Genomic DNA, 23,414 nt, shown 5'->3' on the forward strand with positions numbered 1-23,414 from the left:
TGTTCACATTTACTGAACTGAACTGATTGGAGATGAATTGAGCTGAAGTGAATATTTTATAAGATAAGGAAATTAGGAATTGAACTAAATTAAACTAATTAAAGCTGAACTGAACTGAAATTAAATTAAAGTGAAGAGGCCATAGTGTGATACCACGTACAACTAAAATATGGAGGATGTATTAAAGCATACAAGTATTGAAGTACGAGTAAAACAATTAATTTCATGTCCATTAGTTCATAGTCCACTCACTATAAAGTGGGGTGTTGATATTGCCAAGGCAAAAAAATCACTTTCAAGGCTAAATTATCTATTATTGGCTGTAATCTAAAAGAATCTATAAATATCAAACTTGTTTATTCAATAAGATATTTTTTAATCTTTTAATAGTCTTTTATTGCTAATAATCTTGTATTACCTATAATTTTTAGTAGCTAAATATTCCGATTAAAAAATTTTCAAACTCCACCAACTAATTATTTTCTTCAAAATCCTCCATTAAGTCAATACTCTCACAATTTACTAGTCCTTGTACCGAATTTATATACTTCTTAATTTTTATCTAGCCCATGGTGATAGTGCACCAACTTCAATTGATCATCCTGTCAAAAAAATAAATAAATAAATAAAATAAATAAATAAAACTTCAATTGATCCTAATAATGCACCTCATGTGTTGGTTAGATTGATTGTTTTTAGTTTCTTACGGATATCATGTAAGTGGCTATTATACTCTTTTTGTTATGTAGCACTTCGTATAAGTTTTAACCTTTTTTAATGATATACAAATTAAGCTTTAAATAACAAAGTTTACTCTAACATTGAGAAACTACTACTCCTTGTTCAAAAAAAAAAAAAAACTAACTCAGAAAATATCGCCTCACCTCACTCTTCACCATAACCGCACGATCAAAATCCAACGGCTAAGATTTCTCTTCAAACCGTTGAAAATCACCACCTTTTAAGTCAAACAAAAATCACCATTACTCTCTCTCTCTCTCTCTCCATATCTCTGCAACTCAGAAGCTTTCAACAATGGCGTCAATGGCTCTGAGTTTAACCTCTTCCACTACCTACTCTCTCTCCTTCAGATCTCTTCCTTCTCTCAAACCTCTCTCTAAATCTCACCCCTCCATTTCCCTCCCTTCCATCAGATCCAACGCTCTCAAATCATCCTCCTCATCTTCTCACTCTCACAAACACTTTCTCTCTCCTCCTTCTCTTCTTCCTCTTCCCAACACTCTCAAATTCAAACCCATTTCATCTTCTGCAACAAACCCACCTCAAATTCAACCGCAACCATGGCAGGGAGCTTCAATTAAACCCTTAATCGCATCAATTTTAACTGGGGTTATAATCTGGTTCATCCCAACCCCAGAAGGTGTTTCCAGAAACGCATGGCAACTCCTCGCAATCTTCCTCTCCACCATTGTTGGAATCATCACTCAACCTCTTCCTTTAGGTGCAGTCGCTTTAATGGGGTTAGGTGCTTCAGTTTTAACCAAAACCCTAACATTTTCCGCCGCATTTTCCGCTTTTGGTGACCCAATTCCATGGTTAATCGCGCTCGCTTTCTTCTTCGCTCGTGGGTTCATCAAAACTGGACTCGGCAATCGAATTGCGTACCAATTTGTGAAATTATTTGGGAGTTCTTCATTAGGGTTAGGTTATAGTCTTGTTTTCAGTGAAGCACTTTTAGCACCTGCAATTCCATCTGTTTCTGCAAGAGCAGGTGGGATTTTCTTACCATTGGTGAAATCTTTGTGTGTTGCTTGTGGGAGTAATGTGGGAGATGGAAGTGAGAGGAAATTAGGGGCTTGGTTGATGTTAACATGTTTTCAAACTTCTGTGATTTCAAGCTCTATGTTTTTGACTGCTATGGCTGCTAATCCCTTAAGTGCAAACTTAACATTTAACACTATTGGTCAGGCAATTGGGTGGATGGATTGGGCGAAAGCCGCTTTCGTTCCCGGGTTGGTTTCTTTGATTGTTGTTCCTTTGCTTTTGTATGTGGTTTACCCTCCTGAGATTAAGACTAGTCCTGATGCGCCTCGCCTTGCCAAGGAGAAGTTGGATAAGATGGGTCCTATGACCAAGAATGAGTCTATAATGGCTGTTACTTTGCTACTCACGGTATGATATCGATTTGTTTTTGGTGATTTTGTAGGTGTTTAATGATTAGTTGTATTGGATTATGGTTTTAGTATGCAAATTTTGGTCTTGAATGATTGTTGTTGTTTGTTTGGTTGAATTGGATGTTGGTTTTAGTTGTATAGGCTGTTGGTTTAGATTGCAAGTGGTGATTGATGCCTTGATAGTATGAATGGGTAATGTACTGCCCTGTTTTAGTTGCATTGGAAGTTTTTTTGCAAGTCTTGATGAATTTAATTTGGAGTCAGTTGGTTAGTATGTTAGGGAATTGTTTATGCATTTGCTGCATTGACTGTCAGTTTAGCTTGCAAATGTTTTATGAATCCGAGTCTTTAATCAATGCCTGTATGTTAGCTTAAGATATTGGGAATTATGTTCGGTTGTTCAATTAACCATTCTTAGTGTTGGTTGACCTAATGTTGATGACTTTTGAATACTTGCAATTGCTTTTGGTAAGGACTAAGGAGGTAGTATTAGAAATCGACACCCATCTGCCATGACAACCCACAGCAAAAGACCTAGTGAAGTTTGCATCAGCAACACCAATGCTAGTTTCTGTATCAGTCATCAATAGTATACTGGTTGTTAGTTGATTGAAACTTAAATATGCTTGACCTATGAATATTAATTGTTCAATTCGATATTAATTGCGGGCTAAATAGCTGTGCAATGTTGAGATCATCAAGGAGCTTCAATTATGATACAATGATTTGTTGAGAAAATTGATTTTCCATTCTGCACATCTTCATTCTGTAGTGCATTTATTTCAGTTTTAATATAAAGATACCATGTCAAGTTGCATTGATATGCTTTCCTTGTGATACTTTCATCAGGTGGGATTGTGGGTTTTCGGAGGAGCTTTGAAAATTGATGCTGTCACTGCTGCAATTCTTGGATTATCTGTGCTGCTCATTACTGGTGTTGTCACCTGGAAAGAATGTCTATCAGAGTCAGTGGCTTGGGATACCCTTACATGGTTTGCTGCACTTATTGCAATGGCTGGTTATCTCAACAAGTACGGTCTCATTTCCTGGTTCAGTGAAACTGTGGTCAAGGTCTGTGTTCTTTCATCTTTCCCTGAATATTCTTCCTCTATTTTTCTTCTGCTCTAGTTGTACCAGTATGATTGAACCGACCATCTTCCCAGCAATTGTGTGTTGAAATCTGCTGTTTTGAATTATGATCGTATTCTTGGTTAAGAGGGGCGGGTGAGGGGGGTGGTTTCCCTTAATCCCTACTTAATATTGGGGTCATTATTAAAGAGTTGAACCAACATGCCACAAGTAGTCTTTTATTAGAGTTTGTAGTTAGAACCTTTTGAGGTATCATCATTAAGGATTTATGTGAACAAAATAGAAGTTTGAATTTAGAAAGTGACCTATTATATTAAAAACCTCAAGATGAGAATGAAGCTTATATTTGTTAAGAACAACTTTAATGGTAGGCTATTTTATCTTCTAGCTTAAATTGCCACACCATCTTTTCCAGCTATAATTTTCCTAGCTAATTTTTGTCTTTCAACTATATATATATATATATATATATATATATATATATATATATATATATACGGAGTAATATTTATTAGAAACAATTAATATTTAAGGTAATTTGCTTGGCCAAGCTAATTAGTGTATTATCCTCCAATGGTTTGGCTATTACCTTGAAAATTATAAAAATTGCAAGCTAGTCCTTGAAAAGCAACCATTGGAGTTGCTCTAAATTGGAGTTGCTCTAAAGGTGCCTTGTTGAATAATGTATAGTCGTAAAGGCTTATGTGAGATATTTGTGTAATTACTGATCAGAATTTTGCTGTAGTGATATACTGCAATATCACCTGACATATGTTTTTCCTTGCAGGTTGTTGGTGGTTTAGGCCTTTCATGGCAGATGTCTTTTGGTATTCTAGTTCTTCTTTACTTCTACTCTCACTACTTCTTTGCTAGTGGAGCTGCACATATAGGTGCTATGTTCACGGCCTTCTTGTCAGTTGCAAGTGCGCTAGGGACACCCCCTTTTTTGGCTGCAATAGTTCTTTCATTCCTCTCCAATCTTATGGGTGGCCTCACTCACTACGGTATTGGTTCAGCCCCAGTTTTTTACGGTGCTAATTATGTTCCTCTCCCGCAATGGTGGGGATATGGTCTCCTCTGCTCAATAGTCAACTTAATAATCTGGCTCGGAGTTGGAGGCATTTGGTGGAAGGCGATTGGATTGTGGTAACCTGATGGTGCTCAAAGAATTCGCTGACCCTGCAATTCAGTAGTTCTCGCAGATATTGCTTATTATATACGAGTTCCTAGAGGTAGCCTCTGAATTTTTGTTTACGATTTTTTATTTAAAGAATATTTAATTCCCCACATTTGTCTCTGCGAATTGGAACAGATAAAGAAATATGAAGAGCCAAAGTAGTTCAACTTTGTTGTACTGCCACGAGAAATACTTTTAATTCCTTACAAATTGATTGCTTTTCAAAATTTTGGTAATGTAAAATTGTAAAGTACTTGATGCCTTTCTACAAGGCATCTAAGAACAAACCACCCCACCTCCCTCCTTTCCGCGATGAATCCCATAACCGTGGATGTTGAAGGCTGGTGGTAGTACCTACTGAGCCAACCACAATTTCTAACTGATTGGCTTTTTGATTGTCAATAAATATATATTCTGATCATTATTCACTCAACATAGAAGTCCACAATTATATGATTAGAGAATTTCTATATTTGTGCTTATTGTGGTTCATAGATAATGTATTCTTGACTTCTTGAGCATTATATTAGTGGCCCTTATGGCCTGAAAATTCCATTGATTTCGATTTATGTGGGTATCCACTTAGACTCTAAGGATATGAAAAGCAGGTAACTTGTGGTTTTGTTATGCCTTGTTGTTGATAAGTAGGGATGTTATGTAAACATCGCATAGTTTGTAGTAAAACCATCTTCGCAAAAATTCAAATGGACCTTATTGATAGGAACTAGTGAGTTGTGACAGGCATATAATACCATTGGTGAACAAAGTTTTGAGATCCTTTCAGGACCACAATTGTCACCGACGTAGGGTTATGGAATATCTACCCTTGATTTTTCTCTGTTTTTTGTGCTTTTATCTTCTGGAAGCTGAGAAGATGACAATGGAAACTATTATTGAGTGTATGACTATAAATGTAAACTCTTCATTTGGTTGAAAGAACAGGAATTATATAGTGTTAGACCCCGTTCTCTTTTTATTTTATTGGAACTAAACTGATTGGTATATGTATAAGTATCTTTTTGTTTAAAAATTTGCGAACTTTATCATTCATATGCGTGAAAGTATTTTTACTACATATATTCTAATATTCTTTTTACTGATATTTGTAAGAACATGGTGATAAACACGCCATTATGTTAGAATTTCGGTTACTTACATCTGAACCTATTCAGGGTAATGAACTAACGATGTTATAGTTGAGATTTAGAGAGGTTGATATGTCTGAAGTTTTACTTCTAATCATCAATTTGATTTACTAAATTAAGAGGCATAGTTTATTCACTCTTGATGTTGTTATCTCTCTGATTTCGTCTTCTTGGAAGATAACGATCCATACTCCATATTCTTTTGATTTGTGGCTATTAAAATTGCTTTGAGCAGTTTGTGAGGCTACTATCAAACTTATCAAAAGAAGTTTTATGCCATAAATCTGACCATATTTAACTAGTCTTTTTCTTAAAAGTTGATGTTGAGATGAATGAGTTCCAAAGAATTTCCAAAGAATCTGCATTCTTTCTGTGCTACTGTTAGCCTCTCTTTTAGTAGGCTAAGCTTTAATATCATTATTATTCTCCAAAGATATTATCTTGTGCAATCTTATGGTATATTGGTGTGACACACTTTTGAGAGATTCATGTTGCTGGAGGAACCAGGTGCCCAAAAATCAAGTGAAATCCAATGTACAAAATAATTTGACATTCGAACCTTTAATACAGTAACACACCGATGATTAGAGAAATACGAGTATAGTCTAATGCATGCTTTGATCTATAAGACAATTTTTTAAGAATGGCCTAAGAAAGAAAACGGGGTAAATTTTAAGGGACAAAGGTAGTAGTAGCTAGCTATTTCGTATATGAACGGGGAAAGTTTAGATCACCTGACAACAACATGCGTACGCGTACCTGTTCTTAATTCTTTTGGCGTTCATGGTTAGGTTTATTGGCAATGCACTTTTCAAATAAATGTTACTCTTAATATGTTGCTGAAGTGTTACGTGTCATAGAGGATCAATTGGGCTACCCACTTTTTGAAACTTGTTAGAAAATGGTTTTTTTTTCCTCATTTCACTTTCCACACCTTATGGAAGAAGGCTCAAAATTAAAATTTGCTTACCTTTTACACCTACCTTTATGCTTTGCTATTTTAAGATTTCTATTCAATAATTATTGTAGCTACCTAAATTTATCAATATACTAAGAATTTGTTGACACTTTGAGAGTGATAGGGGAAGGGTAATTGGGTAAGAGATTTTCACCCTTAAAGTGCCTCTAGTGGAGATTAAACTTCTAACTGCAAAGTTGGAAGGTCTAATATTTCCCACCAAACCAAACTTAGCTTGGTGTACTAAGTATATATGTGTTTGCTTGTTATACGTAAAATAAATAAATAAAAATGTATGTAGTTTTCTCCTCATGATAATATATGTTAGATGAGGGGCATAAGGAGGAACTCTACACAAAAAAATTTTGGTTGATGTGGTTTGCAATCTACTCACCATGAACCATAAACCACAATTTTATGAAACTTTGGTTTTGAATAGCAAACCATGATTCAAACTAACTCTCCAATTTAAACAACTTTTAATATACATCCGATTATATCAGTTGGATAGTATAATTTTAATTAATTCATGTACTTATACCTTGTGATCACATAGACAAATAAAACAATAACACGGAATATATTATTTACAAAATATATACAGATATTATGAATACAAGATAGGAGCGATGCTACTATTCCATCACCCGACCTCACAGAATATACGGAATATAACTCCATACCAAAGGTACGTATAACCGATTGTACAGATGAATTTCCTACTCAAACCGCACCGCCACATTGATTATAACTTATAGCTCATATAATTGAGGAAAGGATCTCAGAAATTACTGTGCATGGAATTCAGTGAGACACTCGTCAACGTTACCTTCACTAGTCCAAAATTAAACCATTCACTAAAAATTAAAAAAAATAAAACCTTCACTAGTCGAAATTAAACCTTCACTAGTCGCTGACAATCAAATTAATAAAAAACAAAAAAAGTCAGTCCAAATGTCTTTCATTCCTTTTTCTTTACTGACCCCATAAATGTTTCTCTTTCTTTCTCCCTTCTCTAATCTTTCTTAAAGAAGAAAGGTCTTAAATTACTCATAATTTAAGTAACATGTCTTTTCATTATATCTTCTTTATCTATGAACCATAAATTTTGTTGAGGTGAACAGTTTTATGTAACCAACATAACCAGATTTTTTTGTAAAACTAAATTCAGTTTTCATTGTAACGTAACGTTTACCTTTTATGAAAATTTCATATTTATCTCTGTTTTCATCATATGATATAAATGTCTAAAATACCATGCACCCCGTAAATGTTAAATAAAAGAATACAGGAAGCAAAATTCTTGTTTCTTTAAAAGCCAAAATTCTGGTTATCCTTTCCCTCTTTTTATTCGTTCATTTTTCTTTTGGAAAAAGTTTGGCACTTGTGTTATTCTTCTGTTTTTAAGCTCCTCAAACAGAATTTAGCATCATTCATATCAATAAATAATTTCACCCAATTTTGTGGAATTATTTTACTATTGAGTGAAAAAAAATATCATCTTTAATAACCCATTAAATTGAATAAGAGCTTCAGCCGTTCAAAGCTATGGTAGAGGAAGATGGTTTATGCTTTCCATACACTAAGACTAAAATTCCTCTCTTCATCTTCTTCAAAAATGCTAGGTACAGTTTCCTTTTTTACCCTTCTTTATTTTTTCCATTTTTTTCTTGCTACTATTTTTTTTCTTTTCAATTTCATATAATAAATTATATGGGTTATGTTGTTAAAACTGTGATATGGAACTTGAACTCTTTTTTTTTTTTTTTTTTTTTTTTGTTTTTGTTTTTGTTTTTTGATTGGTTCTATTATATTATATTATATGATTGTGTAAAATAGGATGGTATTCAAGATGGATGAACTTGGGGTGGAAATATCACAAATTGCATTACCGGCTGCTCTGGCTTTAACAGCTGATCCTATTGCTTCTTTAGTTGACACAGCTTTCATTGGCCAAATTGGTATATGTTGTACCTTTTTTGCTTCTATGCATTATTTCCACTGTTTTTATTTGTTCTTCCTACTTTACTATCGAGTTTTAAAAAACTTCGTAATTTATATGCACTATTGTAGTATATACAGAGTAGGAAAAAACATTATCAGGTGAGATCGTATCATTCAATTTGAGTTATCGTGACATATAATACTGATTAATACACTTATACCTTAGTATAAATGTTACAAAGTATTTCCTTTTGGAATGTACATAGAAAAATAGTCTGTTATATTTTGAAGTTAATGTAAGCATGCATATCATTATTTGGAGTACTAGTTTACTTATTACTTATCCAAGTAAAATTGAAACTTGTGTTTTTTTTTCTTAAGTTAATGTAAGCATGCATTATTTTGAGTACTAGTTTATGCTTGATGTAACTTTGTTAGGACCTATTGAGCTTGCTGCTGTTGGGGTATCTATAGCTCTTTTCAATCAAGTATCTCGAATTGCAATCTTCCCTCTTGTAAGTGTAACAACTTCTTTCGTGGCCGAGGAAGATGCCGTGGCAGAATTGAGTTCCGAACAACAAGAGTTAGGATGTTTGGAATCTAATTGTACTAATGAAGCCAAAGAATTATTACCTCAATCAGGTATTTATGTTTTGTATGTCTTAAATAGCAACTTTTTATGTTTTTGAAAAAATTGCTACATTATTGGACATTGGTGAGTTCTAAACATTAGGAGTGTTATTTTCTGTTAGATTCGGGTGAGAGTGTTAAGGCCAAAACAAGCAGCTTCAGTGTTGAAAGTTCGAAGCCTCAAAGGAGGAACATACCATCTGCTTCATCGGCTTTGGTTATTGGTGCAATCCTTGGGCTTCTTCAAGCAATTTTTCTCATTTCTCTAGCAAAACCATTATTGAACTATATGGGTGTCAAACCTGTAAGTACATTTTCCTACAAATCGCGGTGAAGAGCTTGTGTATATATATATATATATATATATATATATATATATATGTATTGTGTGATCAAAGCTTTTACCATTCCTCTGTTAACTGTTAGGTGATTAGCCTGACTTTTTATATTTGAGAATCTTAGTCGATATTTCCAACATTATTATGTTCAACCAGGACTCAACTATGCTACCCCCGGCTCAAAGGTACTTGACACTGAGGTCACTTGGTGCACCTGCCGTTCTTCTTTCCTTAGCTATGCAAGGAATTTTTCGAGGTTTTAAGGACACCAAGACTCCTCTGTATGCTACTGGTGAGCCTATAAGCTAACTGACTTGGTTCACTAATTGCCTGGCCTTGATCTGCTATCATTAACCGATTATTTTTCTTGCAATTTACAGTGGCAGGGGATGTAACTAACATAATTCTTGATCCGATTTTTATATTTGTTTTTCGGTTGGGTGTTAGTGGTGCTGCAATTGCCCATGTTATATCACAGTAAGTTTACACAACCGTTCTAATAATGTTCTCAAGTGCTACTTGACGTATCTTTTGCTTAGTTTGATTTGCTATGTTGATCTTAATAGGTACCTAATTTCAATCATCCTATTTTGGAGACTAATTCAACTAGTCAATCTCCTACCTCCCAGTATGAAAGATCTCAAATTTGGTCGATTTCTTAAAAATGGTAAGAATTACCTAACTATGTTATCTAAAGTACCCTTATCACAATATGGTAATCAAAGTGTTTTGAGTTTTACCTCTTCTTGCAGGTTTTCTTCTGTTGATGAGGGTCATAGCTGTGACATTCTGCGTGACCTTAGCTGCATCTATGGCTGCACGCTTAGGGCCCACACCAATGGCCGCTTTTCAGGTCTGCTTGCAAGTTTGGTTAGCGACATCCCTTCTTGCTGATGGACTCGCTGTTGCTGGCCAGGTTTCATTTCAGCTATCATGATTTGTTTTTTCATGGACCGAGTTAAGCCTATTTTAGAGTCTTAGAGGTTCTCCACATTTTACAGGCAATACTTGCTAGTGCTTTTGCAAAGAATGACTTTGAGAGAGCAACATCGACAGCCTCCAGAGTTTTGCAGGCAAGCTGATATATATATATTTCCTTGATCCTTACTGCAATTACAAACATAGGATGTTCGAACCAGTATCTTTGCTATCATGTCAAAAGCACCATAATCTAATTATGGTTTCGTGTGTTACATGTGCAGCTAGGCTTTGTTCTAGGATTGGTCCTGTGTTTCATGCTCGGGTTTGGATTAAAATTTGCAGCAAGATTATTTACCAAGGATGTCGATGTCCTGAACCTGATAACCATAGGCATTCCAGTATGACTACTTTTCTACATGTTTCATATGTTCAGTTTAGATGAATTAGATCTCGAGGGAGTTGAACTAATTATGCTATCTTTATCACAGTTTGTTGCTCTTACTCAACCCATTAACGCGTTGGCCTTTGTTTTTGATGGCATCAACTTTGGAGCATCTGATTTTGCATATTCAGCCTTTTCCATGGTATTTTTCATATAGGAAATAACTAGTTTTCTTTCTTAAATTATAAACTTGATCTTGGGACGAATATCTGATCCAAGCTCTCAATCTCTGCAGGTTATGGTGGCTGTTGTGAGCATTTTGTGTTTGTTATTTCTTTCCTCCCATTATGGTTTCATCGGTATCTGGGTGGCTCTAACTATTTACATGAGCCTTCGCGCATTTGCTGGTTTTTGGAGGTATATCCATCAAAACACTCCCATAGTGCTCGAAATTAGCTATTCCCTATCAATTCTCATGATCAAGAATCTAATGAGCTTAACAATTTTTTTTTTTTGGCAGAATTGGAACCGGAACCGGACCTTGGAGCTTCCTAAGGAGTTAAATTCTGTTTTATAACATATGATACATTTTCCCATCTTTGTATATTATGCTCAAGGAGGGATGCTTGTACTATGTAGAAACAGTTAGAAATTTAGAATGGTTATGCTATATGTATATTATCTAGTATCTACCTAAACTATTCTTAAAACCCTGGACAAAGAAGGGTTATCTCGCCACATTTCGGTCTTTCAACCCTCATATTACAATTAATGACATGGAGCATTGTCGAGCTAATAATATAAAGCACAAAGTTCAACAACTTAAAAACCAAGTCTTAGCTTGTGTGCCCTATTTTGCCTTCTTTGGTACTTCTTTGAGAGTCATAAACTCATAATCATATTTGTTGTTATGAGTAACATCAATTATTTACGTGGGCAACCTTAGTTTGTCCATATAGTAACTTCAATTTATTATACGATAAAAAAAATTAAGTAATTCTATTTATTTATTAGAATAACCTCTTCTTTTATTTTGACTACTATTGTAAATTTGTAATAGATTAACTCCACAAGTATAATAGTATTCCCAATTTCTCATCGTGGTAACCCTTAGTCATCAAGCTAACCTGATCCAAGATCAAGCAACCCACTTAAAAGCCCATGGTTTAAGACCTCGTTGCTCATGGTTTTTAATAATTTTTGGTTGGTGTCGTTAATGGCTTTTAAGCTTAAAGGTAAATGTCGTTAATGGACGTAGTTGGTGCTGTGTAAGGGCAGGTCTTATAAGAGTTTTAAGTAAACTTGTTTTATTTTTAAAAAGTATGGATATTAGACTATCTCTAATGGTGAGATTCAAATGAGTATTTTTAGGAGAGATTATTTTTTGACTTGTCTTGTCAAAAAAAATAAAACAAGTTTACTTAAAACTCTTATAAGACCTGCCCTATCCCATAATTGAACCATCGTATAAAGATCCGCCCCATTTATTTATTAGACGGATTTAACCCATTTATAACTGTGACGGGTCATGGCTTCTAGTAAGGCTCTCTCTCTCAGTTATCCATTGAAGCGCAGTCAACGTTCTTCATTGAAGCGCAGTTGACGTTCTCCGTTGAATCTAACACTTGTATCCCCCATTGAAGCAGCTTCTGAGGTAAGTTGTTTGGTTTTTGTTATCATCGTATCATTTTCACAATCTAATTTAATTGTCGGTGCATTAAGTGTAGGGTTCCAAAATCTCAATTATTTGATTCTAAATTCTAAGATAACCAAAATTATGAGCCTAATTTGATTATTGAATCAAATATCCCTAAAATTCTGAGATAATTGAATATGAAATTAGACCTCTTTTATGCATATGTATTCTCTTTCCAATGTGCTTTCGATGATGTGCTAGAACAAGTTGAGTTACCTATATCTGCTGATAACATGAAAACTTCTACATTCTAAAAGAACCAAAATTATGAGCCTAATTTAATTATTGAATCAAATACCCCTAAAATTATGAGATAATTGAATATGAAATTACCTATATCTGCTGATAACATAAAAATTTCTAATGTACTCGTATATGTTTAAGCAAAGTTCTGTTGTCCCTCAATGTTGCGCATCATTTAGCTAAATTAAGGTCTTTCGGTGTAGAGCAAGTATGAGTGAATCATTGTCCTTCGGAAATTTCTCCCAATGTACTCTCGGACACTTTGTCCATTAGTTTTCCGAAAAAAAAAAAAAAAGTTCTGTTAATCCCTTGGGAGTCCTGATATGCTGTATGTCTGGTTTGTTCAGGTCAGATGAACTTTAGAAGAATCATAATCACCAGGCCGTTAATGAACTTCTTTACTCAGACTTACACACTACATCCATTTACCACCACTACTACCACGACCACAACCACAACCAATCCTTCTCTCCACCAATCTCAAACTCCTTTGCTAATTAACTCATTGACTCCTGTCAATTCAGACCATCTCCTTAAAGTTTGCACAATCCTGTTCCAGCAACAAGATGCATCAGAATCAAAGCTCCGAATGCACCTCCTAAGAACTCAATTCAGCCTTAATCATGAGTTTTTCCTCCAAGTATGCAACAAATTTCCCCTTTCATGGCGGCCTGTTTACCGTTTCTATCAGTATACCTTGACCTGCCCTGAGTTCACCCACACCCCTGTTTCCTTTAATAAGATGCTTGGCGTGATTGGTAAGTCTAGAAATATAGATCTGTTTTGGGAATTATTATGTCAAGTGGCAGAGCAAAAAATGGCTAATGATAAGACATTTCGGATTGCTTTGAAAACATTGGCTGCTGCTAGGGAGTTGAAGAAATGTGTAGAATATTTTCACTTGATGAATTCTCATGAGTATGGATATAGTTTGGATACTTTAAATAAGGTTGTTGAAACCCTTTGTAAGGAAATTCTGGTTGAAGAGGCTAAGTTTATTGTGATGAAGTTGAAGGATTGTATCAAGCCAAATCAGGCTACTTATAAGCACTTAATTTGTGGGTTTTGTGATGCTGGGGATGTGATTGAGGCTTCGAAATTGTGGAATTTGATGATGGATGAAGGAATTGAAGCTGACATAGATGCTGTAAATACGATGATAGAGAGGTTCTTCAAGAATAATCAGTTTGATCAAGGACTAAAGCTTTTTCAAACTATGAGAGTAAAAAGGATGGAGGAAGTTGGACTTTCAACATATAGTATTGTTATCAAATGGATGTGTAAAAGGGGTAAGCTTTCCCAGGCTTATTTGGTGTTTGAAGAATTGCAGAAGAGAGGAATCCAAGCAGATGATGCAACATTGGCGTCAATAATATATGGGCTTGTATCAAAGAATCGAGCTCAAGAAGCATATTTGATTGTGGAAAATACTGAGAAACCAGATATATGCATGTACCATGCCTTGATCAAGGGACTTCTTAAATTGAGGAAGGCAGGCGAGGCAACGGAAGTTTTTAGGCTTATGATAAGAAAAGGATGTGAACCTATTATGCACACCTATATCATGTTGTTGCAAGGGCACTTAGGAAAGAGAGGAAGAAAGGGGAGTGATCCCCTCGTAAATTTTGATTCCATATTTGTTGGGGGTTTAGTTAAAGCGGGGAAAGTTCTGGAAGCCACCAACTACACTGAAAGAACCTTGAAAAGAGGCCTTCAGGTGCCGAGATTTGACTATAATAAATTCTTGCATTACTACTCAAATGAGGAAGGTGTATACATGTTTGAGGAAGTAGGGAAGAAATTGAGAGAAGTCGGATTATTTGACTTAGCAGACATATTTTTGAGATATGGGGAGAAAATGGCTACTAGAGATAGAAGAAGAACTAGAGATGCATTTGAGTAGCTACTGATGGCTTGACATCTATGCATTTTCCATTGGTGTTGGTTCTAATCCAATTCTATCCTGTCTGGGGTTCAGAGATTAGTTGTCACTGTCTACTCTTAATGCGGCAGTTGGGTATTTTTGTATAATTGGCGGCTTGGCACCAGAACCTTTTATTTTTTTTAACATGGGAGAGGGTGGATTGTAATGCTGAGATGTTAAGAGTTATTCAATGATGTTAAACGATACGGAGTAATATTGATAAAGCTGCTCATTTACCATTCCCATTTCCTGCACATGTCGTTTATTCTATAATTTTGATTTATACATGTTCATTTGCTTGGATCGTGTGGAAATTAACCAGTTTCTGTGTTTTTATGGCTTCAAGTCATTAATGTCAGAGCATTTCATTTTGTGTATTTGGCCTTTTCCATGGTTAAGTCATGCAGAAAATTGACTGCTGCGTGGACTGATTTCATACCTCATTTCCCTCCCTGTAAATTATGAACTTATTGGAATAAACTTGTAATTCTAGTTCTTTTTTATTTCTTCAGGAGGTGGATGGTGGTCGTTGTGTGCTTTTCCTAGAACAAGATCCTCCATGAGTATGTTTCTCCAATCGACTGTTGGCTATACATGATGGGGATAAATTTGGTGTCATAACCTGGAGACGGAAATGCAGATAAAGAAATGGAGAGGATCCTAATATGCACTTCCTATATGTTGGTTCCTTCCCAAATCCCATGGTAGCCATCTTTGGTTACTTTCAAAACTTTAATTAAAAAGCAGCAAGTCTCGAGTATTTGATAGTTTTTTTAATTGATGAAACAGAATTGTACATATTATAGTGAGCTTGAGTGACTGACTAATTGTTGCAGATAGCAGCCATAGGGATAGGTATTCAATCGCTTGCGGATCAGGAACAATCAAAAAAAGCCAGACTAGAGCGGTATCCCTTTGAATCCTGAATATGGGGATACCTCCCGTAAAACAACCGAAAGACAGAAAAAATCTCAATCGCATTAATAAACTTCAAGTCCAGGAGCGGGAGAAGCTGGTTTTTAAAATTTCTTTTTTCTTAGTGATTGGAAAGTGGGGGCCCTATTGACCGACGACCAGAAAAAGCAAAACGAAATCCGGGTTTGGCCAAAAAAGAAGCAACGCGCTGAATTGACTGAAGGTCACCTCTAGCAAAAAGTCAGAAGTCATCCGCAAAACCTATATCCTAGTCGCAGGGTAGGTGCAAGAAGGCCTCGTTGATTGAGAAAGCCCTCTTTTACATCCTCTAGACAAATCCGCTATTGTTTGATTGAATGTAATGTAAAAAGTTATTATTTGAAAATTAAATTAAAAAAAAAAGTCAATTCCCAGAAAATTAGTGGAAAATAGATTGGTTGTAGATCTACTACGTACTCCGTATGAAATTTGGAAGTTTCACTTTAATTGTCTGAGAGGTTTCAATAGTTAGTAAGTCACTTACGGTGTTTTGTGGGGAAAAAACTTCCTACTTGTAATACAAACATTATTGATGTAACTTTTCAGTCTTGACCTCAAATATTATTAACAAAAACTCATCCACAATTTATAAAAAGATAATAATCTTACCTCCATTGAAAGAGTAAGCTAGCATTAGTCATAACTCTTATCTAATGGGCATGTCACACCTAAATTGTTAAATCACATACTGATACTATGGATTAAAAAAAAAAAAAAAAAAAAAAAACCGAGATACCAAATACATGTATACCCTAACTTAGCTTGTATGTGCATCCTAGACCTTGGTCTCAAAACTTGGATAGACTTATCGGTAATTTAAGGGTGATATTAAAATACAATTACTTTATCAAATAATGTTGCATTTAAAAAAAAAAAAAAAAAACAAAAAAAACCTACTTGTATTATGTATATTATGACATCCAGAATACCCGCCAAATATCAACTGTATAACTAACACTTAGAAATGTTTCACAGCTTTTGTTCTTCACTCAATAATACCCCCAAAATCGACCCAAATCACTGGAATTCGTTGATAAAAGATCAAGCTAAACTTAAAAATGATCGAGCAATCCTGGATACATTTTTCCAGATGGAAAATTTGCACATTTTACCTGATTCCACTACTTTGCCTCTGATTTTGAAGGCTTGCTTAAAGCTTCATGCCATTGAAACAGGCAAAAGGATCCATTCTAAGATCAAGAGTAAGAATTTGATAAATGATATTCGGGTTCGATCTTCCCTCGTCGATTTCTATGGGAAATGTGGGTTACTTGAGGATGCCCGCCATGTGTTCGATGAAACGTCTCAAAGAGATGTTGTGTTGTGGAATGTGATGATTAATAGCTATGTAGGATGTTGTTTATATTGGGAAGGATTGTTGTTGTTTAAGCAGATGTGGGTTGAGAATTTGAAGCCTACCTCGGTGACATTGGTGGCATTGCTTATCGCGTGTGGGGAGCTCGTGCAGTTGAGATTAGGGAAAGAGATACATGGGTTTTGTTTGAGGAATGGTGTTTTTCCTTCAAATTGCTATCTTGGGGCTGCTTTAATTGGGTTTTATGTGAAATTCGATGTGAGGGCTTCTCGTGTTGTGTTTGACTTGATGCCTATGAAGAATGTTGTTAGTTGGAATATTATGATGAATGCCTATAAAGGTGTTGGTAATCAACTTGAATCGCTAAAGCTTTTTGTGAAAATGTTGATCGAAGGGGTAGTATGTGATAAAGTTTCGCTTTTGGCTGCCATCCAGGCGTGTTCTGAACTTGGTTGTCTGGATTTGGGCATGCAACTTCATCAACTGATCATAAAGTTTAGGTATGCTCAAGACCTACATATCATTAGTGCACTGGTTAATTTGTATGTGAAAACTAGTTGTTTAGAATCTTCATGTAGGATATTCGAATCTGCTCCTATTTATGACATTGCCATATGGAATTCAATGATATCAGCTTGCTTAGAGTATGGAAGACATGAGGAGGCCTGGAAATTGTTTTCTAGGATGCAATTAGAAGGATTTAGAGTAAATGAAGCTACAATGACTATTCTTTTAACTGTATGTTTAGAAATGGGTTGTGAATTGAGAGTCAGTAGGTCCTTACAGGCTAAATTAATTAGAAATGGGCTTTCTAATAATACATCAATTGTGAATGCAGTCTTGAGAATCTACGCATGCCATGGCTGTATTAACGATGCAATGATGCTATTTGACGAGTTGATTAGACCAGATGTAGTGTCCTGGAACATTATGATCTCTGCTCTGGCTGGTAATGGATTAAAAAACCATGCTTGGAACTATTTTGAGAAGATGTTAGATTTGGAAATTAAGCCTAATATGCACACGATTATTGCTGTTCTTACTGTTTGCAAGGATGAATCTTATCTTAATCTTGGTCGATCAATACATGGGTATGTGATGAAGCATGGGATTGAAGTAAATATAGAATTAAGTACTGCACTCATTGAAATGTATGTGAACTGTATTGATGAGGTAGCTGCTAGAAATTTATTTGATAGGTGCTCAAACAGAGATGTTATATTGTGGAATTCTTTGATTGCTAGTTATGTGAGAAACAACCTGGCTCATGAAGCTCTGTCACTTTTCAAGAGAATGATCTTAGAAGCAGAACCCAATTATATAACAATAATTAATATTCTCTCATCATGCATTGACGTAGCTAGTCTTCCTCTAGGTCAATGCCTACATGCTTACACAATTCGTAAAAACTATTTTGGAGGCTTGAATTTGTCACTTGCAAATGCCTTGTTATCTATGTATGCAAGATGTGGCAGTATGCAGAATGCTGAGAAGATTTTCAAAAGCATGCAACGGAAGAACATTAGCTCTTGGAATGCCTTGGTGGCTGGCTATGGTTTGAATGGTCAAGTAACTGATGCTCTGTGTGTGTACTCGCAGATGTTAAGCTCTGGGTTCAGACCAAATGGGAGGACTTTATTGTCATTGTTGTCTGCTTGTAGCCATTCTGGTATGGTGGAGAAAGGCTTGGAGCTTTTTAAATCTATGGTTTATGATTTTGGTGTAACCCCGATACTTGTTCACTATGGTTGCATGGTGGATTTGCTTGGGCGTGCTGGATATGTTGATGAAGCAAGATTAATTATCGATTCAATGCCATTTGAACCAGATGCCTCTGTTTTGAGGGCTCTTCTTAGTGCTTGTAGAGCCCACTCTAAATTGACATTGGCTAAAGTTGTCTTCCAGAGACTTGTGGAAGTAGAACCTACCAATGCCGGAAACTATATTATGTTTTCAAACATCTGTGCAGATGCAGGTCGTTGGTCAGAGGTGAGAGATTTAAGAATGCATCTTAAGGAGAAGGGTCTGAGGAAGAATCCAGGGATTAGTTGGATTTTTGATCGAGATCAGGCTCACTGTTTTATTGCTGGAGATCAGTTTTGCTTCAAGGCTGCTGAAGTTTATGCAACATTGAACTCTTTACTGCTTGCACTCAAGGATGACGGGTACATCCCTGATCTTTGGTGGACTGTACACGAGGAAGAGGATGAAAGAGGTGCTCTTGCCCACTGTGAAAGTTACTTTTGTGACTAATCTCTGAAATTTCGAGTGTCGTTAAATCTATGGGCAATGAATTATTGGGAAAGTTATGGCCTGAGCATCAGGTTGTTTGTCGACAGCTTTTCATGAATATTAATGTCTGATGCCTCAATGCCTCATGATTGCAGCTGCCAGCCAGCCACTTTGTTCCAGGAATCGAAATGTGAACTTCTAGCATGCTGTTGGATGGAGATTATGGCTACAGCCAGAGGTAGAAAATTGTCTTTGGACGTCAAGATTTGTAGAAGTATTGGCAGCATATATGCGTAGCAGCGTAAGTACATAATCACCTCATTGTCTATAAATAAAATAAAATCAAATAAACCTCTTTCATTTCTATCTCTGCTATTGATTATGATCCTTTGGAAAAATATTCTTTAATTAAAGTGAAAAACAGGGGAAATAAGGTAAAAGGGGGGAGGATGAAGGGTCCTGACTCCTATTTTCGAGGTTTGGGGCTTATTATGAGCCGGTAATGTGGCAAAGACCGCAAAGTGATTGGGGAAGGAAAGGTTGAATGTGATGGTGAGTCCTTTTTAACCACAACGTTAAAAATATTACACTGTTCACACTCTCTTTTAAGCGTATTTTGTGATTTGTATGTTAGTATAGGAGTCTTGTTAGATTTGTCGCAATATGTACTTTCAAAATATTTATGTATACCTGCCAAAAAAAATAAAAATATGCATATGTAAATAAAGATATTAATGGCATGCCACCCTGGAAACGGCTCAGCCGAAGGTAGGGTCCAGCGGCTGGAAAAGCACCGCACGTTTTGTGGTGTCCGATGCGCCCCGGCGGCCCTTGAAAATCCGGAGGATCGAGTGCCGACTACACCCGATCGTACTCATAACCGCATCAGGTCTCCAAGGTGAACAGACTGGTTGGTGGAACAATGTAGGCAAGGGAAGTCGGAAAAATGGATCTGTAACTTCGGGAAAAGGATTGGCTTTGAGAGCTAGGCACGGGGGTCTTAGTCCCGAACCCGTCTACTGTTGGCAGACTACTCGAGCCGCTTTCGTGGCGAGAGCGGGTCGCCGCGTTCCGCCCTCCCTGGGTGTCGAATAGTCAACTCAGAACTAGTACGGACCAAGGGGAATTCGACTGTTTAATTAAAACAAAGCATTGTGATGGTCCCTGTGGATGTTAACGCAGTGTGATTTTTGTCCTGTGCTCTAATGTTAAAGTGAAAAAAATCAACTAAGCGCAAGTAAACGATGGGAGTAACTATGACTCTCTTAAAGTAGCCAAATTCCTCGTCATCTAATTAGTGACGTGTATGAATGGATTAACGAGATTCCCACTGTCCCTTGCTACTATCAGTGAAACCACAGCCAAGGGAATGGGCGGGCTTGGTAGAATCAGCGGGGAAAGAAGACTCTGTGAGCTTGACTCTAGTCCGACTTTTGTAATATGACTTGAGAGGTGTAGGATAAGTGGGAGCTTCAGCGCAAGTAAAATACCACTACTTTTAACGCTATTTTACTTACTCCGTGAGTTTAAAGGGGGGCAATGCCCCTCCTTTTAGACCTAAGGTTCACTTTGCGGGCCAATCCGGACGGAGGCAATTTGGCTGAGGCGGCACATCTGTTAAAAGATAACAAGGTTTCCTAAGATGAGTTCAACGAGAACAGAAAACTCGTGTGGAACAGAAGGGTAAAAGCTTGTTTTATTCTGATTTTAAGTGCGAATACGAACCGTGAAAGCTTGGCCTAACGATCCTTTAGACCTTTTGAATTTAAAGCTAGAGGTGTCAGAAAAGTTACCACAAGGATCCTGGCTTGTGGAAGCCAAGTGTTCATAGCGATGTTGCTTTTTGATCCTTCTCTTCTTATCATTGTGAAGCAGAATTCACTAAGTGTTGGATTGTTCACCCACCAATAGGGAACGAAAGCTGGGTTTAGACCGTCGTGAGACAAGTCTGTTTTACCCTACTGATGACAGTGTTGCAATGGTAATTCAACCTAGTACGAGAGGAACCATTGATTCACACAATTGGTCATTGGCTTGGTAGGAAAGCCAGTGGTGCAAAGGTACCGTGTGCTGGATTATGACTGAACGCCTCTAAGTCAGAATTCGGGCCAATAGAGACACATATGCCCGCCGTACGATTGTCGTCTTACAGGGGCTTCGACCCCCAAGGGAATGTCGTAGGCTAAGCTTCAGTGGTGGATGCGTTGTGAGAGCCGCCTTAAAGTATAATTCCTACTGAGCGGCGGGTTGAATCCTTTGCAGATGACTTAAATACGCGACGGGGTATTATAAGTGGCAGAGTGGTCTTGCTGCCACAATACACTGAGATTCAGCCCTATGTCGCTTCGATTCGTCCACCTCCCTTATTCCCTTAAGACACCTATATTTTGAAAAACGAAGTTAGCGGTGCATCTTATATGCTAAAAAATGCTAAGTGCGGGATTGAGACAAGACACAAAGCCTAAGTGTTGGGGTGTTGGATGGTGCAAGGGGGCGTGTGGCATGTGCTCAAGACATGTGCACCCAAGGACAAGGCATACGAACGAATAGTTTTGTCATTTGAGGGTATGTCGTTTTTGCCTTAATACATGATGATTAAGGATGAATGAGGTGGTTCCGGGCACTATTCACGACTCTTAAGGCCCTTAGGGAGCCCATGGAAGTACCTAGATGCATAATCACGCCAGGTGAAAAAATGATGTACAAAAGCCAAAGTTGAAGGCTATAATTCACAAAATTGGAGCAATCTAGGAGGTGTTGGGACCCGATGTCAGAAATTCACGGAATTTTACAGGATGCATCCCGAGGTCATATAATGTTATTTCGACCCATATATGACCATTAGTCGGGTACATAAAGGTCCCATAAAAGCCTATAGCAAATATAAAAGGCGTGTACGAAAACGGATAAATTGTATGATTTAATGCAAATTGGATGGTTCCACCCACCCAATTGGACTCTCGAAGGGTATTGGGGTCTATAGGAAGCTTCTCTGCGATTTTTGTTTCCGAGTCAAAAATAGTCGAAAATTTGCAAAATTGAAGGCTATAATTCACGTTTTTGGGCAATTTCGGAGGTTTCTAGATCCGGTGTTGAAAAGTCTCGAGATATTAGGGGATACATTTTGGGGTCATATAATGTCGTTTGAAACCATATATGATTATTATATGTTGTCATAAATGTCCGTGGTAGCCTTGAGTTTATGAACTTGGTGCAAGTTGTAAATGGGTAAATTAACAGTTTAAAGGCATATTGGATGGTTTTACCCACCCAAATGGACTCCCAGGGTGTATTGGGGTCCATGGGATGCATCTCGGTAATTTTTTTTTTTTCCGGGTGAAAAAAAGTGAAAAATTTTCGGGTCAATTTTTGACATTTTTTCAAAAAATGAATTTGAGTGTGAGGGGTGACTCCTGAGGTCATATAAGGTGATTTGAAACCATAAGACACTTATAAAGATGTCTATAAAGTGCCAAGAAGGAGTTTTGTTTCTATTTCGAAATTCTGAAATTTTGAAATATAATGATGTCATATAAGAATATTGATGTGATGTGGCTTGATTATAATGATGTAATAAAAGTACAATGAAGTGATGTGACTTGACTATAATGATGCTATATGAATTTATTAATTTAATGATGTCTAATTACGTAATTATATTTATAATGATGTGATGTTATATGATATGACTTGACAATAGTGATGTCATATAAGTATAATAATGATGTCATATAACCATAATAATGATGTGATGTGACTTGATATGACAATAGTAATGTAATGGAAAAGAACACATGTTATGATGTAACTATGGATAATCAATCATACTACTATTCACATGTGTGTTGATTGATGTGATGTGATGCGTTGAGTTGATAGATATATATGAATTAACAATTCATGTTTGTAATATAAGTATCATATCTCATCTCATGCAAACAATTAATTACCTCATTCCATCATCAATTAACACAAACGGTCCCTCTATAACCATGTTATCGAGTCAATTACCACATTCCCGGTCCAAAACAACCTCAAACCTCGAAAACGCGCAATAAGGGTAATATGGGATGTACCAAAGTGTTAAAAACCCATCCCCCTATTATTCTCAACCTTTTTCCCATGTTTTGGGACTATTCCAGCAACTTTCCCTAATTTTCCAATTACCACCTTTTTTCCCTTATTTTCCATTTTCGGGACCCACAACAAATATTTTTTGGAAAGGAAATTTTGATTTTTAACGCCACAAAAAAACACAAAAATGGTTTTTAACACTACCAAAAAAAAAAAAACAAAAAAAAAAAAAAAATTTAACACCATAAAAAAATCAC

The 23,414-nt window shown here is 36.4% G+C and overlaps 3 protein-coding genes and 2 pseudogenes across 6 annotated transcripts; all 5 read left to right on the plus strand.

Moving 5' to 3' along the window:
- The first annotated feature begins 949 nt into the window (after nt 1–949).
- On the plus strand, nt 950–4,611 carry LOC145574178 (dicarboxylate transporter 1, chloroplastic). The gene is made up of 3 exons (XM_081631917.1): nt 950–2,133; nt 2,985–3,206; nt 4,012–4,611. Exons 1-3 carry the CDS (start codon nt 1,036–1,038, stop codon nt 4,372–4,374), a joined length of 1,683 nt encoding a protein of 560 aa, XP_081488043.1. The 5' UTR covers nt 950–1,035; the 3' UTR covers nt 4,375–4,611.
- A 2,873-nt stretch (nt 4,612–7,484) lies between these two features.
- LOC145574179 (protein DETOXIFICATION 42-like) lies at nt 7,485–11,457 on the plus strand. The gene is made up of 13 exons (XM_081631918.1): nt 7,485–8,129; nt 8,344–8,465; nt 8,887–9,090; nt 9,201–9,382; nt 9,573–9,708; nt 9,797–9,893; nt 9,983–10,083; nt 10,169–10,332; nt 10,418–10,489; nt 10,619–10,735; nt 10,826–10,921; nt 11,015–11,136; nt 11,240–11,457. Exons 1-13 carry the CDS (start codon nt 8,053–8,055, stop codon nt 11,280–11,282), a joined length of 1,533 nt encoding a protein of 510 aa, XP_081488044.1. The 5' UTR covers nt 7,485–8,052; the 3' UTR covers nt 11,283–11,457.
- Nucleotides 11,458–12,154: 697 nt separating this feature from the next.
- LOC145574180 (putative pentatricopeptide repeat-containing protein At1g26500 pseudogene) lies at nt 12,155–16,312 on the plus strand (annotated as a pseudogene). Of its 3 annotated transcripts, XR_014098018.1 has the most exons (3): nt 12,155–12,373; nt 15,095–15,286; nt 15,419–16,139. The product of XR_014098018.1 is annotated as a putative pentatricopeptide repeat-containing protein At1g26500 pseudogene, transcript variant X3 (transcript). The 3 variants fall into 3 exon arrangements; XR_014098016.1 differs by lacking the exons at nt 15,095–15,286; nt 15,419–16,139 and adding an exon at nt 13,006–15,060 and having other exon boundaries at nt 12,163–12,373; XR_014098017.1 differs by lacking the exon at nt 12,155–12,373 and adding an exon at nt 13,297–13,416 and having other exon boundaries at nt 15,095–16,312.
- Nucleotides 16,313–16,500: 188 nt separating this feature from the next.
- On the plus strand, nt 16,501–19,104 carry LOC145577049 (putative pentatricopeptide repeat-containing protein At3g01580). Its single transcript, XM_081634737.1, has one exon. The coding sequence runs from the start codon at nt 16,501–16,503 to the stop codon at nt 19,102–19,104; it is 2,604 nt and encodes an 867-aa protein (XP_081490863.1).
- Nucleotides 19,105–19,998: 894 nt separating this feature from the next.
- LOC145577297 (25S ribosomal RNA) lies at nt 19,999–21,435 on the plus strand (annotated as a pseudogene).
- The last annotated feature ends 1,979 nt before the right edge of the window (nt 21,436–23,414 follow it).

The sequence above is a fragment of the Chenopodium album genome, chromosome 13, assembly GCF_948465745.1.
Source record: "Chenopodium album chromosome 13, dcCheAlbu1.1, whole genome shotgun sequence".
Taxonomy (NCBI): domain Eukaryota; kingdom Viridiplantae; phylum Streptophyta; class Magnoliopsida; order Caryophyllales; family Amaranthaceae; genus Chenopodium; species Chenopodium album.